The sequence below is a fragment of the Bos grunniens genome, chromosome 19 (genome assembly GCF_055505025.1).
Source record: "Bos grunniens cultivar Pamir isolate PY7600 chromosome 19, Bosgru_T2T1.0, whole genome shotgun sequence".
Lineage (NCBI taxonomy): Eukaryota > Metazoa > Chordata > Mammalia > Artiodactyla > Bovidae > Bos > Bos grunniens.
Window position 1 is genome coordinate 35,483,553 of NC_141183.1, and position 16,547 is coordinate 35,500,099.

The 16,547-nt window shown below is 48.5% G+C and overlaps 2 protein-coding genes and 1 long non-coding RNA gene across 8 annotated transcripts; 1 reads left to right on the plus strand and 2 right to left on the minus strand.

The window, feature by feature from the left end:
* Positions 1 to 1,206: 1,206 nt before the first annotated feature.
* LOC147352069 (uncharacterized) lies at positions 1,207 to 8,222 on the minus strand. Its single transcript, XR_015147915.1, has 2 exons — positions 7,140 to 8,222; positions 1,207 to 4,424 (listed from the first exon to the last, which is right to left on the minus strand). It is a non-coding gene; the product is annotated as an uncharacterized LOC147352069 (long non-coding RNA).
* Positions 8,223 to 8,315: 93 nt separating this feature from the next.
* SLC25A35 (solute carrier family 25 member 35) lies at positions 8,316 to 12,281 on the plus strand. 3 transcript variants are annotated; one of them, XM_086359019.1, is made up of 5 exons: positions 8,316 to 9,270; positions 10,353 to 10,418; positions 10,872 to 11,024; positions 11,377 to 11,511; positions 11,675 to 12,281. In XM_086359019.1, the coding sequence occupies exons 1-5, from the start codon at positions 8,896 to 8,898 to the stop codon at positions 11,846 to 11,848; spliced, it is 903 nt and encodes a 300-aa protein (XP_086215145.1). In that variant the 5' UTR covers positions 8,316 to 8,895; the 3' UTR covers positions 11,849 to 12,281. The 3 variants fall into 3 exon arrangements, with proteins under 3 accessions (XP_086215145.1, XP_086215146.1, XP_086215147.1); XM_086359020.1 differs by lacking the exon at positions 10,872 to 11,024; XM_086359021.1 differs by lacking the exon at positions 11,675 to 12,281 and having other exon boundaries at positions 10,872 to 11,129; positions 11,377 to 11,512.
* RANGRF (RAN guanine nucleotide release factor) lies at positions 12,252 to 13,684 on the minus strand. Of its 4 annotated transcripts, none has more exons than XM_086359023.1 (5): positions 13,472 to 13,684; positions 13,266 to 13,382; positions 12,925 to 13,060; positions 12,728 to 12,813; positions 12,252 to 12,524 (listed from the first exon to the last, which is right to left on the minus strand). In XM_086359023.1, exons 1-5 carry the CDS (start codon positions 13,546 to 13,548, stop codon positions 12,401 to 12,403), a joined length of 540 nt encoding a protein of 179 aa, XP_086215149.1. In that variant the 5' UTR covers positions 13,549 to 13,684; the 3' UTR covers positions 12,252 to 12,400. The 4 variants fall into 4 exon arrangements, with proteins under 4 accessions (XP_086215149.1, XP_086215148.1, XP_086215151.1 ...); XM_086359022.1 differs by having other exon boundaries at positions 12,904 to 13,060; XM_086359025.1 differs by lacking the exon at positions 12,728 to 12,813.
* Positions 13,685 to 16,547: the final 2,863 nt, after the last annotated feature.

The following is a 16,547-nucleotide window of genomic DNA, read 5'->3' on the forward strand; positions in this document are numbered from 1 at the left end:
ACCCACCCTTTCATCATTCTAGGTTCACACGGTACATTCTGGGGAAGTGTATGAACCAGAAGCAGCCAGTCAGCACGTTTCCTCTCCCCTAGCCACCGAGACTTGTTCAGGCATGAGCATGTGACACAAGCAGGGCCGAAGCATACTTTATGTAAAAAAAGTCCTTTCCAGGACTTTCCTGGTGGTCCAGTGGTTAAGATTCCTACTTTCAATGCAGGAGACCCATGTTCAATCCCTGGTTGGAGATGTTCTGCATACCATGCAGTGTGGCTTAAAAAAAAAAAAGTCCCTTCCAGTGGAGAGGAGCTCATGATGAAAGAAGTGTTGAGTTCCACTAGCCTCTGGTAGGGCCAGGACCAGTGGAATCCTTCATGGAGTACAAAACACCTGGGGCTTCTTTTCTGTCTAGAAGGCTAGTAGGGGTAGGTAGCCTGCCTGTGATGAGCCATTGGCCTGCTCTGGGAATCCCTACAGGTTCTCTTCTAGGCGAGAATGGAGGATTTTTACCTGCCACCAGGTGGAGTCTGAGCACTTCATGTGTGGGGCCTGGCAGCCGGTATGAATCGGTTGATATGTAGGCCACCCCAGGCAGAGGAGCAGAAGAGGCACAGCCGGGTGTCCTCCAGGCCTCTGTACCATCCACCCTCCTCTCTCTGAGGTTTCACCCCTTCTCTCATACCTGGAGCCATCTTTGTGCTTCCCCTCCTCCACTCCTCTCACATTTGTCTCAGGACATTCACACTCAGGGGGAAAAAAAAAGTCTATGATAAAACAGCGTGGTACTGGTGAAAAAACACACACACAGACCAGCGGAAATGGGCTAACACAAATAGTGACTGAATTTTTTTTTCAACTTTTTAAAAATTGAGGTGTTTTGAACTGATTCATTGGAAAAGACCCTGATGCTAGGAAAGATTGAAGGCAGGAAGAGAAGGGAACAACAGAGGATGAGTTGGTTGGATGGCATCACCAACTCAATGGACATGAGTCTGAGCAAGCTCCAGAAGTTGGTGATGGACAGGGAAGCCAAGCGTGCAGTAGTCCATGGGGTCGAAAAGAGTCAGACACAACTGTGCAACTGAACTAAACTGAAAAATTGAGGTATAGCTGATTTACCATATTAGTTTTGGGTGTACAACAGTGATTCAAAAATTTTTATAGGTTATATTCCATTTATAGTTATAAAATGTTGACTTTTTCCCTGAGTTAACTGATTTTTAAAATAATTTATTTTTTTATTTTTGGCTGTGCTGAGTCTTCGTTGCTACTTGGGCTTTTCTCTAGTTGCAGGGAGCAGGGGCTACTCTCTAGTTGCCACAGGTGAACTTCTCATTGCAGTGGCTTCTTGTGTTGTGCAACTCAGGTGTGCAGACTTGAGTAGTTGCAGCGGCACGTGGGCTCAGCAGTCGTGGTTCCCAGGCTCCAGAGCTCAGGTGCAGCAGTGGTGCTGTGTGGGCTCAGTTGCTCTGCAGCATGTGGGACGTTCCTGGATCTGGAATGGAACTCATGTCTCCGGCATTAGCAGAATTCTTTACCACTGAGCCACCAGAGAAGCCCTCAACTGATTTTTGACAACAGAAGCAAAGACAGTTCAGTGGAGATAGGCTACTGTTTCCAACAAAAGTTGTTGAAACAACTGATAGCCATATGTGAAAATGACACAGACCTTACCTCATTGACACTCAAAAAAGATCATAGACCTGAGTGTAAATCATAGACCTAAACTACAGAATTTCTAAAAGAAAATGTAGGAGATAATCTAGGCCACCTTAGGTTTGGCAGTAAGTTTTTAGTTACAACACCTAAAACATGATCCATGAAAGAAAAAAATTGATGTTAGACTTTATTATAATTAAAACCTTCTGCTCTATAAAAGATACTATTAAGAGAATGAAAAGACAAGTCATAGACTGGGAATAAATAGTCGAAAAACATATCTGATAAATGACTGTTATCCAAAATACACAAATAACTCAAACTCAACAACCAGAAAGTTAACCAATCCAATTAAAAACAGGGAAAAGATCTGAATAGACACCTCACTAAAGAATATAATATATACAAGGGTTTAAATTGCAAACAATAAGATAAATAAGTTTTGGGGATCTAATATACAAAATGTCAACTAAAATTAACAATACCGTATATAACATAGGTTATCAACAAGAACGACTGTAGAGCACAGGGAACTCTGCTCAATACTCTGTAATAACCTACATGGGAAAAAAAGAGTTTGGCAATTTCTTACAAAGCTAAACATAGTCTTACCAATCAATTCAGCAATCGTACTCCTAGGTATAAACTCAACTGATTTGAAAACAAATGTCTATATATAAAAAAAAAAATGCACACAAACATTTATAGCAACTTTATTCATCATCACCAAAAACTGGAAGCAATCAAGATGTCCTTCAACACATGAAAGGATAAACAAACTGTGGTACATTCATAAAATGGAATATTATTCAATAGTCAAATGTTATCAAGGCTTAAAAAGATATTGATGAAACTTAAATGCATATTGTTAAGTCAAAGAAGCCAGTCTGAAAAGGCTACATTCCTTTATGATTCCAACTATATAATATTCTGGAAAAGGCAGAACTCCAGAGACCATAAACAGACCAGTAGTTGCCAGGGATGGTTGAACAGGTGAAATACAGAGGATTTTCTTTGGCGGGGGTTGAGGGGGGCGGTGATGAGAATATTTTGTATAATACTATTGATATAATGCATTTGTCAAAAGCCTTAAAGCTTACAGAACAAGTTAATACATGCACTCCCGCTGAGAGTCTAGAAGTAATGGCACTGTAATGGCATCAAGCACAGCCAGTGCTCAGATTTTAGTTTCTAATACTATTCCTCAATAACACAAACTAGGGCTCCTTGGACAAATAGCTGACACTAGGACCAGGGCAGAAAATACACAAAATGAGCCTGGAGCATCTTACATTGCCAAAAAGTAAAGAAACAAAATTTGTAAAAGAAGTTTTTAAAGCCTTTTTTCAATTTGTTACAGTACTGTTTCTGTTTTATGTTTTTGGCTGTCAGGCATCTGGGATCTTAGTTCTCCAACCGGGAATCAATGCAGCACCCTCTGCATTGGAAGGTGAAGTCTTAACCACTGGACGGATAAGGACTTCCCTGACCGTCCAGTGGTTAGGACTCTGCACCTCCACTACTGTGGCCAGGGTTTGATCCCTGGTGGGGGAAAGATCTCAAAGCCGAATCCAGCTCACAAAATAAATAGTTTGATTTAAAAAAGATTTGATGAGGATATGTCAAGAAAACATAGAAATCAGGAATGCCCTGGCAATCCAGTGGTTAGTATTCTGTCACTCCCACTGCTGAGGGCTCAAGCCAATCCCTGGTCAGGGAACTAACATCCCACAAGCTGGGCAGCGTGGCCAAAAAAATAAAGAAAACATAGAAATCTAGTAAAAGAGTTCTCAAAGGCCAAAGTTAGAACATTATAAACAACAAAATAAATTATATTGGATTATAACTCAAAGTATAAAATAAATATCCATGATTCCATAGATAGAAATAAATAGTTGAATAAATAAATAAATGGGGCAAACAAATCTCCCATGTGGAATTCCAAATAATTTATATAGATTTTTCTCCCTCAAGAAAGTGGAGTCTAACTCTCCATTCCTTAAATGTAGGCTGTATGTAGTGATTTCCTTCCAAAGAATGCACTGTGGAAAGGAGGGGAAAATTCTAATAAATTTTCTACAGAGAAACCTGACAGACACTACTTCAGCCTGGTGATCAAGGTCAATATCAACAGTGATGTCATTTTGACAGCCAGTATGTATGCGGTAGCACCTTTGACATAATGTGTTGAATGACTATTGCCTGTGTGGTCTGCCTCCCCGAAACCCACAACCTCACTCCAGTCATGATAAAAGAAAAAAAAAAAAAAAACAATAGAAGGACATTCTACAAAATACCTAGCCAGTACTTCTCAAAACTGCCCAGGTCATCAAAAACAAGGAGAGTCAGAGAAACCATGACAGCCAAGAAGAGCCTGAGAAGAAAGCACAAGTGAATGCAATTCCTGAATGGAATCTTAAAACAGAAAAAAACTTCATAGAAAAATGAAAGAAATCTGGAAAAGTATGGATGTCAATAATGCATTAATAATTGTTCATTAGTTGTAACAATATCAATATATCATATTGAAACCATTTACCTCAGATTGGGACTCAGACTCAGCCAAAACCAAGTCTGGGACTTGAACCCACAATCTTTTAATTAGAATCACTCACCTGATGTCTGGACTCACTGAGGTTCAGGTTCTTTGTGTCTCAGTGCAGAGGAAATTCAGGGAGAAGCAAAGTGATAGGCAAGTAGATTTATGGTGGGAGATGCTTCTGGGCAGCTGGGAAACTCTGCCCCCGGGGATTGAATGGGCTACAATTCTATAATGAAAAAGGGGGAGGGGAAAAGACTGACTTCTTCAAGAAGACATAGATGCAGACATGCATCACTAGCTCCTCCTTCATATTAGGCAGGAAAGTGTCTGACCCTCTGAGGTCAAACTAGGATTACTGCATTTAGTAGAAGGGTGGTGACATTTTTCTCCCATCTAATGGCCTTGTGGTTTTGTTTATGGTTTTATAGTTAAGTAAGCCTGCTTCATTGAACAATGTTCCAATAACTTTCTTGAGTGATCATTAACTTACAGTGGTCTCCCAAAGTTTTCTAGGTTTCCTTCTCTGTCTATAGTCCCCTACTGGGATGTCTACAACTACCTGTGTAACTACCCTATTCTATTCCCATCAATATTAATGTAAGATATTAATAATGAAGGAAATGGTTTTTTCAGTAGTCATGTATGGATGTGAGAGTTGGACTGTGAAGAAAGCTGAGCGCCAAAGAGCTGATGCTTTTGAACTGGGGTGTTGGAGAAGACTCTTGAGAGTCCCTTGGACAGCAAGGAGATCCAACCAGTCCATCCTAAAGGAAATCAGTCCTGAATATTCATGGGAAGGACTGATGCTGAAGTTGAAACTCCAATACTTTGGCTACCTGATATGAAGAACTGACTCATTTGAAAAGAGCCTGATGCTGGGAAAGACTGAAGGCAGGAGGAGAAGGGGACAACAGAGCATGAGATGGTTGGTTGGCACCACTGACTCGATGGATATGAGTTTGAGTAAATTCAGGGAGTTGGTTATGGACAGGGAGCCTGACGTGCTGCAGTCCATGGGGTCACAAAAAGTCGGACATGACTGAGCGACTGAACTGAACTGAATGAAGGAAATTGGATGTGGGAAGTCTCATAGTGTCTTTATAATTTTTCTATAAATCTAAAACTGTTCTAAAAATTAAGATTGTTTTAAAAATAATAACACTTTAAAAGTTGTTTATCTGTAGGATGTCTGGATATTACAAATGAAAGGCTTCAGCCAGTAATTCTAAAACTTTAGCACATATCAAAATATCTTAGTGGGTTTGTTAAGCGTCTCATCAGGCCCCATCTTCAGCACCAGAGATCTAGTGTGGGACTAGAGAATCTGCATTGCTATGAAGTCCCCCGGGGCTTCCCTGGTGGCTCAGGGGTAAAGAACCCGCCTGAAGGAAACACAGGACATGCGGGTTCCATTCCTGGGCCAGAAAGATCCCCTAGAGGAGGAAATGGTAACCCACTCCAGTATTCTTGCCTGGAGAATCCCATGGACAGAGGAACCTGGTGGGCTACATATAGTCCGTGGAGTCACGAAGAGTTGGACACGACATCACACACACACATGAAGTCCCCAGGTGCTGCTGCTGTTGTTCCAACGACTGTACTTTGAGAACCACTGGTATAAACTCAAAAACTAAAACAATGATGAGCTCTCATCCTACAAGCAAATAGGGTAGGGGTCCCGGAGAGAGAGAATCCCACATGGCTTTCTTGACAAGAGAAGCCATTTTGTGAACCAAGCCTGGCTATAATGTTTACCCTAGAACAGATCTCAGTAATTAAAATCATAGAGGAACAAAAGAATGCATGAACAGAGTAAAAGCATTTAGAAGCAACAGTTCAGTGACAAAACAAGAGTCCTGGGTCCTCCTCTTTTGAACTGTGGTGTTAGAAAAGACTTTTGAGACCCCTTGGACCACAAGGAGGTCAAATCAGTCAATTCTAAAGGAAATCAGTCCTGAATATTCATTGGAAGGACTGATGCTGAAGCTGAAGCTCCAATACTTTGGCCACCTGATGCAAAGAACTGACTCATTGGAAAAGACCCTGATGCTGGGAAAGATAGAAAGCAGGAGGAAAAGGGGACAACAGAGGATGAGATGGTTGGATGGCATCACTGACTCGATGGACATGAGTTTGAGCAAGCTCTGGGAGTTGGTGATGGACAGGGAAGCCTGGTGTGCTGCAGTCCATGGGGCCGCAAAGAGTTGGACACGACTGAGCTGATCGACTGAAGTGAATTGAACTGAGGTCCTCCTCAAGGGATATACATAACAATCTGATCTTTGAGTTGTTCTAGGGGAACAAAGGCCCCCACACACAGGTGGGGAATGGTAATTTCTGGCTAAAACCTGCGGACAGGTGGGAACCTAAGGAATGATGATGTTAACCTTCTTCTGTCGTTTGTGATTTCAATGAAAGCTTGGACTTTTGCCCCTATTCTGTGCAGGATTCTCTTCTGTTCAAGCCCCGTCATGTATAAGCAAACCCCAGCCAAACCTCTTCGTGAATATGCACATACTGTTAGCTTCAAATTTTCCTAATTTTGCTGTTCAGGAAACACTGCTTTGGGAAATATTGCCGGTATTCTCCTTACTTACAAGTCTTCCTTCTCTCACACTTTAGCTTGGTTGTATCTTTTGACTCGACACTCACTGAGACGAATCCAGTTTTTCAGGTGATAATCCCAGCCAGCAGGGGGAGGCATTTGTGGAGCATTCCTTGGACATTTTCAGGGGACCCTTTTCAGACCCTCTCTTGAGAACCCCCATTATCTGCTCCACACCTCCTACCTGATTCAAAATCTGTGATTTAGCAGTAAACTGGTGAGAAAAGACTCAGACTCAGCTCCCCAGCCCTGGGAGTGTTCAAGAACTCCCATTGTAGTGGAGGAATCAGAGTAAACAATTGCTAATCAAATCAGAAACAAAGGTTTCTCACTTACTTGAGCAACAAAGCAGGATGGAAGTGGCTAAAAAGCTTCAAGTATCAGGAGAGATGAAGCTCAAGTTGAAGAGTGACTTGGAGGTTACCAGGATAAGGGTTAGCAGTAGCAGCAGCAGCAGGATAAGGGTGCCGTGGGAACAGGATATGCAAGGGCACAAGGAGACTAATTGAGCATATAGAGAAAATCAAACACTTTCACTCAGGCATACGAAACACATAATTATCATTCCCATTTTACAAAGAAAGCTCTGAGATGTTAAGTGACTTGCCTAAGGCCATCCAGCTGGTAAGCAGGAAGACCCAAACTGACCTCAAAAGATTCTCTAGGTCAGTTGTGCCCCCTAACTCCTTCTCCCACCCCAGAAGACATCCCTTGTTCTCCTGCTATCTTTCTCCAAAGCCTTGCCCCTCTTTTCTCAGAAGTCCTTGCATAATTAACCATTACCAGGCTCATGAACAAGGACAGGAGTCCAGAGTCTCAAGACCTTTTCCACCACTTGCTGGCCTTGTATAACCTAGGCTCAGGGATCAAAATCCCACCCTACTCAGCCTGCCTGTCCTTCTCCTCTGGGTTGCTGTGAGGATCAAAAGAGTGTAAGGATGTGACTGTTCCCTGCGATCCTTCAGGACCCCTTCCTCTGCACCCGCAGGCACCACATCCCCGCCCTGGAACCTATTATGCAAACATTTTACTCAGTCTAAGGATATCTGTTCAGTCCAGGGGCGAGTTCTCCTGACGTCGATCCGAGGAGTGGATATACAGTTTGGCAACCCCACCCGGCGACGACCCGGAATAGAAGAAGAAGGGGAGCCCTAGGTTCGCAAAAGGAGCAGCCCCAAACAGGCCGATGAACTGCTGTCTCCGCACTCGGCTTCTGCGCCTGTCCAGTGACCCAGGGTCCAACCTCTCCTCCTCCCTACCAGTGATTAAAAAAAACAAAAACAAAAAAATCTGCTCCTGGGGGACCCCTCCCAGCACTCCGAGTCGACAGCCCAGGTACCGGTGCCGGGGTGTGGAGAGTTAACTCCAACCGCTTCTCTGCAGATTCCGGGGGCCGGGTCGCCTGGAGCACCTCCCATTGGCCGTCGAGCCGGCTCGGCGTTGATTGGCTGCGGCTCTCGGCTACGCCTCTCCAAGGCTCCTCATTGGGCGCTGCTCTCCAGTGATGCGAGTGCGGTGGCCAGGCTTCTGTAGGCTACCCGGGGTGAAGCTGCTGAGGGCTCCGGCAGATGCCTGGGGGCGCTCCTCGAGTCTTGACTTCCTTCCCCGATTCAGACCTCGCTGCTGTCCCGGGGACGCTACCAGATCTTCTCCTGGTCCTCTCCTTCCTTCATCTGCTGATTTTCTTTTCCCTTCCTCCCCCGCACGCGTCTCCCAACTCCGCTTTTCTTTCCCCTACTCCCGGCCCCCGTGTCTGGCCATCCTAAGTAAGCATCCCACTTGCTGTCCTCTTGACTTCTGTCCCTCCTTGACCTCAAATCCCTTAATTAACAAGTCCCTGTCATAGCCTTCTCGCCAGACTCTCCTAAACTCATATTTCTCTCTACCATCTTCTGACTCCCAAATTCCAGCTAACCCTTGACCTCTTGACATCTGACCCTGACACTCTATAGATTCCAGACCTCTAAATTTCTACCTCCCTGCAGCCTGGACCGCTGGAACTGAGGCTCTCCCCAGGATATTCTGACCTCAATTCTGAAGTTAATTTTAACTTTCTTACCCCTGGGCCAGTTCCTGCTACTGCTGTCCCGCCATGGACTTCTTGATGAGCGGCCTGGCAGCCTGCGGGGCCTGTTTGTTCACCAATCCCCTGGAGGTGGTGAAGACCAGGATGCAGCTGCAGGGAGAACTGCGGGCCCCCGGCACCTACCAACGGCACTACCGAAACGTCTTCCATGCCTTCATCACCATCGGCAAGGTGGACGGCTTGGCAGCCCTGCAGAGGGGCCTGGCCCCTGCCCTCTTATACCAGTTTCTGATGAACGGCATCCGGCTGGGCACCTACGGGCTGGCAGAAGCTGGGGGCTACCTGCATACGGCTGAAGGCACGCTCAACCCTGTTCGCAGCGCCGCAGCTGGGGCCTTGGCTGGGGTCATGGGAGCCTACTTGGGGAGCCCCATTTACATGGTGAGAAGAAGGGTCTTGCCTGGGGCCTTCCAGGAAGATCCTTGGTGCAGGGTGGGTGCCTGGGCCTTCACTGAGGTTGGAAGTGGATTTGTGTAGGGGAAGATGAGCGGTTTGATTAATATACTTCAGCGGGTCTGGGGATTGGGGGAGGTCCTGGGCATCACAGAATTACCATCCTGTAGTCTGCCTCTGAGTTATCTGGTATAGGTGAAGGGTCAGGAGCCTGAGGCCCAGAAAAGGAAATGACTAGCTCAAGGTCACACAGCTGCTTATTGCTAGGACCAATCCAGTCCTTGCTTGGCTTCTTTGGTGGCTCGGTGGTAAAGAATTCACCTCCAATGCAGGAGATGTGAGTTTGATCTTCCCGTGGGTTGGAAAGATCCCCCGGTGAAGGAAATGGCGACCCACTCCAGTATTCTTGCCTGGGAAATCCCATGGACAGAGAAGCCTGGCGGGCTATAGTCCATGGGGTTGCAAAAGAATCAGACACTACTGAGTGACTAAATAAGAACAAGGCCCTGCTTAGCTCTCTTTCTGTAAAGACACTGTGAGGCAGTGAGGTCTGTAGAAGGAAAGGTAATCTGGTTTCCCTCCCAGGTTATGAGATTCAGGGACAGTGATCTCTCCAAAGCCAGCTGGAGGCCAGAGAGCAAGTTTTGCAGAGGACCCCTCACAACCTGCCCCAGAGTCTGATGTTGGAGCCTGGTCATGGTAGTAGCTGAAGATTCTGTCTGCCAGTCTGAGAATAGGAGGTGGCATGAGAGGCTGGACACCAGGTCTCGCCTAATGTGAACATTCTTAGGAAATGTTGCCATTTTCCACCCCCCACCCCTACCCCAAGGGAGGGAGGATGTAGAGGGGGTGGGGTGCCTCACAGTGCTAGGAGATCCATCCCCTGGGATTGGAGCCAAGGAACACAGTCTCATGACCAATTTGTTAAGTAGGAACAACAATAATTATCAGATTAGAAGGATATTGATTGCTGAACACCCTAGAGAAAGTGTGAGGGGGTCAGGCATTTGGGTTTCTGAGGTGGGAGGCTGACCTCTGAGCCATAGGCTGTAATACTCTGTCTTCCCCAGGTGAAGACACACCTACAAGCACAGGCAGCCACAGAAATCGCTGTGGGGCACCAGTATAATCATCAGGTGAGGGTTTTCCAACCCCTGGCTTGAGTCCCTGCCCATTCTCTCCCTTCTTCCCCCAGCTTTCTGCCTGTACCCAGCAGCTCCAACCCAGCCACAGATCTGCTCCGCCCATCAGTTCAGCCCTACTCCACCCCTGGAATCCACCCAAACCCTCTTTCCCATATGTTCCCAGTTCCTCTAGTCTTCTGCACCTGTTTCTCCTGCCCCATCCTCCTGACCTGCTAATGTCCTCACTTGCATACACCCTGTCCTGTTCTGGGGTGGTGAGGGAGAGAAGGATAGGTTCGTCGATAACTGAGGGCCACATTCATGCTCGAAGCCTACATAGAACTGGTTGTCTAGACATTGGGGTGCCTGTGATGGACCCATCCTTGTCACTGTTAGGAGGTAGCAGCCCCTGATGCTTGGGTGACTGAACCCTGCCCCCATGGTCTTTCCCCCGGCCCCCACCAGGGCATGTTTCAGGCACTAACCAAGATTGGCCAGAAACATGGTCTGGTGGGGTTGTGGCGTGGGGCCCTGGGCGGCCTGCCGCGAGTTATCGTCGGTTCCTCCACCCAGCTGTGCACCTTCTCCTCCACCAAGGACCTCATGACCCAGTGGGAGGTACTGCCTGGGGAAGGGGTGGGGCCACCCTGGGAATGTGGGCTGGGGAGCGGGGGGCAAGCTGAAGCGGGCTCAGTTTGAAGTGGGACAGTGCCAACGTTCAATGTGAGGGGGTAGCAGGTAGTCTTGGGGGGTCACTGTCTCTTTCTAACCTTCCCACAGTTCTCTTGTGCCTTCCACCCAGGTGTGCCTGAGTCCTCAGTGCCTTGCACTCTTGCTCCTTCAGTGTTATCACCGGTGGAGTGGAAGCTCCCTGAGTTACCGGCTCTCTCCTGTATCCCCAGTGCAGGGCCTGGCCTTTCTGTGGGGTTGAACGATTGGCTGACAGAGTTCTCCCTCCCTCCCCCATTAGATATTTCCACCCCAGAGCTGGAAGGTGGCTCTGGCGGCCGCCATGGTGAGTGGCATTGCGGTGGTCCTGGCCATGACACCCTTTGACGTGGTCAGCACCAGGCTGTACAACCAGCCCACAGATGCTCAGGGCAAGGTAAGGGAGTGCCCTGGGGTGTGGGCAGGCAGGGAAAGCTGGGGGATGGGAGAAAGCAGATTGTGGGTGGAGGTAGGAACCCTAAAATGCAGCCTACTGAGGTGAGGCTCCTGGTGGGTTCTGACAAACTCCTTCTCTCTGCTTTTCCTCTCCCACCTCTCAGGGCCTCATGTACAGGGGGTTACTGGATGCTCTGCTGCAGACGGCTCGGACAGAGGGCATTTTTGGCATGTATAAGGGAATAGGTGCCTCCTACTTCCGCCTTGGCCCTCACACCATCCTTTCCCTCTTCTTCTGGGACCAGCTGCGCATGGTCTACTACACGTACACCAAATAACGACAGCCGCTCTTCCCCACTCCAGCAAATCAGCACTCCTTGGACTCTTCCGACTCCATTTTTTATTACCGGGAGACTTCTGACCAGATGACCTTTCATCCATCCGAGGGGGACCGCCAACACCACTCCCCATCTGATTTCTCAGGATTGAATCACTACAAGGGATAGTTTCCCTCCCTTTCTTGGGTGTTGCTTTAAACCTTCCCTGCCTGTACTCCTTCACATTTCACACCGCTGTCTCAGGGCTGAACCTGTCACTCCAAAGTGTGTTTCCTCCCTTTCTCCACTGCCGGCCTTGGGTCCCTTCTGATCCCATGTATAACTTTAACTTCACCCGTCCAAGACCAAAGGGAATTGGGGGGACCCAGGTGTTCTGTTAGATTTCAAAGGCACAGAGATTATATTGGTTATAAAGCAAGTTTATTTCTGCAGAGAGGAGGTGTCTTGTGTTTATGCACTGGAAAGGAATTGGGGAATGTATCCAACCCTTTGTTCCCCTTGCAGAACAGAAGCCCCAGGTCTTCAGAAGCATTATGCAGCATTTCAGCATCCTTACTGGGGACCAAAGATGTTGGGATCGTGAAGGGTCAGACTGGTCACAAGCTGTTCAAAGTCGCCCAGGCTCCAGGGAGGAATTGACAGATTTTCCGGGCCAAGAGATGACCTATTCTCAGGGCTTGGGGGTGGGGAACAGATAGAGAACATCATCTAGGCCTTGAAGCTCCCATTTCCCCAGAAGACCTGGTTATCTGTGACCCCAAACTCGTGGCCCACTCCCACTTCCTTGGAGGCCCCACCAGCCAGTCTCCCTACTCTGCCCCTCCAAGCCTAATTCCCCTGGGGACCCAATCATTATCCACGTGCTCTTTCTATCCTTACGGGGGCTGATTGAAGGTGAGAAGGAGATCAGTCTGGTACTGGGGCAGCCGCAGCAAAGCCTGATGCAGTGTCACATACTTGGCTACCTAAAGGGATCAGAGTCCGGATGCTTACCTGATTCCCCAGTGCCACCCCCTTAACCCCTCCAGGACGTCTCACACTTCTCTGACCCTCACCTGCTGATTTTCTTTAGCTACCTGCTGTTGGCCAGAGAGGATCCAGGCTTCTTGACAGCAGCCCCTCAGGGCCAGGTTCTCCAAAACGAGGGGCTGCACAGTCTCCACTTGCACAGCCCTAGCCTCTTGCACCCCGCCAACATCTTCAAAGTGATACCTGGGGTTGAGGGAGCAGGGTCAGGGAGGGGCATTTGTTACTGCCCCTTTCAAGTATCTGTTAAATCCTAAGCTGCTCTCGCTTCCAGTGATAACATGTTGCCCTTGGAGTTCTCATTGCCCTGATTAACCGTCCAGCCACAGGCCCCGCCCACTCCTTCGGCTCCGGCCCTCCCATTGGCCAGCCGCGGGCCCGCCTCCCTCACCGGGCAGCCTCCTCGCCCTGCACGTGGGCCTGCAGCTCCAGAAGTTCGACTATCAGGCTCTGGTCTGTCACGCGATGGCAGAAAACTTCTTGATGGTCCGGGACCGGTCGGAGGTCGCTGGAGAGAGGCGAGGTAGACCCTTGTTGACCCCGGTTTCTTCCCGCAACCCACCTGGTCAAATTCCTTTGGTGCCTGGGCCGTCTCACCTTACGTCAATGGCCCCCGGAGGGAGAGTGGCGGAGAAGGCGCCCCCGAACAGTGGATAGTCTCGCGTGGGCTCCATGGGCCTGAGACTAGAGTATAGGCATTAGAGATTTAAAAGAAACTCACATGGGGCCACGTGCCATCACTTCCCTGCGTTTCTTTGCAGCCGTAGCCACCTCTAGGTCGCCCTTGGCTTCCGACTCTTTAAGATTTGGCCCCGCCCCGCGGTCGCGCTGGCCAATTGGCGCCCGCGCCTTGGGGGCGTTGCCCCAGCGGAGCTGCTCCCGGAAGCCAAGCTCTGGGGAGGGCGCGGGGCGGGACCGCGGGGTCCGCTAGGAGCTAAGACCTCGGTTTAGGACTTGTGACGCCCACTTGGTCACTAGCCCGCGCCCATCGGCCTCCTCGTTTTAAAGGGGTCGCGCTTTCTAAGAATGTCGCTTGAGAACCTCCTTAGGGGCCATTACTCATCCAAAGGACCGACGTCTTTGTGGGGTCTCCTGAGGTATGTAGAGGGGGGATAGTTTCAGGGTCTCCCCATATCACTCTCGGGGCCTCTTGACAGGGAACGGACTGCCAACCAGATCGCTAATTCCCGGATGCAGGGAATTAGGGAAACAATGGGGCCAGGTGTTGGGGGACCGGGTTAGGATTCAGGCCTCACGCCTTCCTGAAAGCAAGACCCAACCTGGGGATTATATATCTAATCCTCTCATATCTTCCCTTGGGAGCTGAGGTGAGGCGAAGGGATGGAGGTGTGGGGAGGAGGCGGTCCCCACCCCTCATACACAGACACACCTGGACGGAAGCACGGAATAAACTGTTGTTTTTCTTTTATAGATTTTTGGAGTGTTCCTAAAATTTCAGCTCAGGTGTAGCCTCCCAGCTAATTGCTTCATTCACCTTTGAGCCCCAGCACCTGGCAGAGTGTTTAGAGCATAACAGACATGTATTGTTGAGTGATTGAATAAACCCAAGAGGGTGAATTTTGGGACCCAGGGGACCACCCATACCCTCAGGGGCTCTAGATGTCATCTACTTGCCACCCAAAAACTGAGCTAGAGTATTCTCATCCTGAGGCCATCCCACCCACTAGGTTCCAAGTGCCATGCATCATACTTCTGGACCCTAATAATTTTGTAACACTGAGGCCAAGGGGTACATATTCTTTGATTCCCTCATCTTACCAGGCCTTAAGCAAAGGGCTGGATATACAAAGGCTATCTAGGACCCAGCCCTTACCCAACCAGAAATTTACAAAGAACAGTGGAGCACACTTTGAGCCTTTTTTTTTTTTTAATTTTTACTTATTTATTTGGCAGTGCTGGGTCTTAGTTGTGGCATGCAGGATCTTTAGTTGTGGCATGTGGAATCTATTGACAGTTCCCTGATCCAGGATCAAACCTGGGATCCCTGCATTGGGAACTTGGAATCTTATCCACTGGACCACCAGGGAAGATCCCTTGAGTCTTTTTTTTTTAAAAGATTTGTTTGGTTTTTGCTGTCCTGGGTCTTTGTTGCTGCCTGCGGGCTTTCTCGTTGCTCAGCATAGGCTCCAGGCATGTGAGCTCTAGTAGTTGCAGCCCCCAGGCTCTAGAATGCAGGCTTAGTAGTTGTGGCACGCCAGTGTGGTTGCTCTGAGGCACGTGGGAACTTCTGGGACTAGGAACCGAACCCAGGTCCCCTGCATTGGCAAGTGGATTCTTAACTACTGGACCACCAGGGAAGCCCCACCTTGAGTCTTTAAAGTTGCCTCAGAATTCACTAGGTCATGTTAAGGGTATTCTAGCCAAGGCGAACATCAGGAGCAAAGACTTGGAAATGAGAGGGCATGTTTTGGGGAATGTGAGCATATCAGCTTGGCAAGGGTGCCGTGGCAGGGAGCTTTGAGCCTGGAGAGTTGGTCACGTGCAAGGTGTTTATAGAACATGCTAAGGAGCGTGGACTCCTCACTTATGACAACCAGCATCAGACCTCTCTCTGAGCCTCATCAACTAAAACATTGTTAGGATTAAAGGCAGTATGGATATAGTTGAATCTAAATCTGTTTCAGGCAAAGAGAGTGGACTGTTTGATCCAGGAGGAATTAGAAAGAGGGAGGGGTGTGTCACAGAAGCCTGAGGAAGAGGAGCAGTCCGGACAAGGGGAACGAAGGAAACCAAGCCACAGGGTCAACCCTGCTGCCTCCCTCAGCATCTCTCTGTCCCTCCCTCCCCACTTCTACTGGCTTGCCCTCTGCCCTGTCCTCCCTGCTAGAGGCAATACTGGCTCTGGCTGCTTTGCAAGCAGTCAAGCAGATAGGGAGTCCTTGGAAAGGGACCTGCAAGGACATAGAAGTTAACAGGGCCCCAGCACCGGGCACAAGGGGTGAGGGCCTATTCATGGGCCAGGAAGAGGTGAGACTAGACTACAGAGACTGAGGAAAATACCCCCAACTTCCTTGTTTTGGATCTATGGCATGTCAGGTGTCATGCTCTGCTATGACATGCTGGGGAGGCCTGGCCCTCCACAGTTCCGGAGCTCTGGGGGCACAGGTTAGGTGGGCTCTTCCACATGGTAGGAAGCGGTTCTCCAGGAAGTGACAGAGGTGCAGGGCTGGACGTCCTCTGGGAGTGGGGTGGAAGGAAGCCCTAACTTGGCAAGTTCCTGCTCTTGACTCTCCCTTACCCTTCACCTTTTTTCCTCTGTGTCTGTCACTAATGGGCTCCCCAACAGCTGATTCTTTCTACATGTTCAAGTTCAAACTTCCCAAGAGGCTGGATCTAATTAGGTCAGTTTTTTGCCATCCAATTTGAAAGTACCTCTTTGACCAGCTGTCCTGCCTGGCCATTTCCCAGGCCAATACCCAGACACAAATAAGATCTCTTCTTTGTCCATCTGGCTGTGACTAGGATGACCAGTATCATGGGAGAGATCTCTTTAGGCCACTTTTCTCAAGAGGGTGTGAACATATGTCCAGCTCCTGGCTCACCTGTTGAAGTAGGCCTGCAACTGATTGATTCTGTACCCCTGGGACATTCCTTCTTCCAGCGCTCTGAATGCATTTGATGCAGTTTTTTATTTTGGGCTCACGTGTCCCCA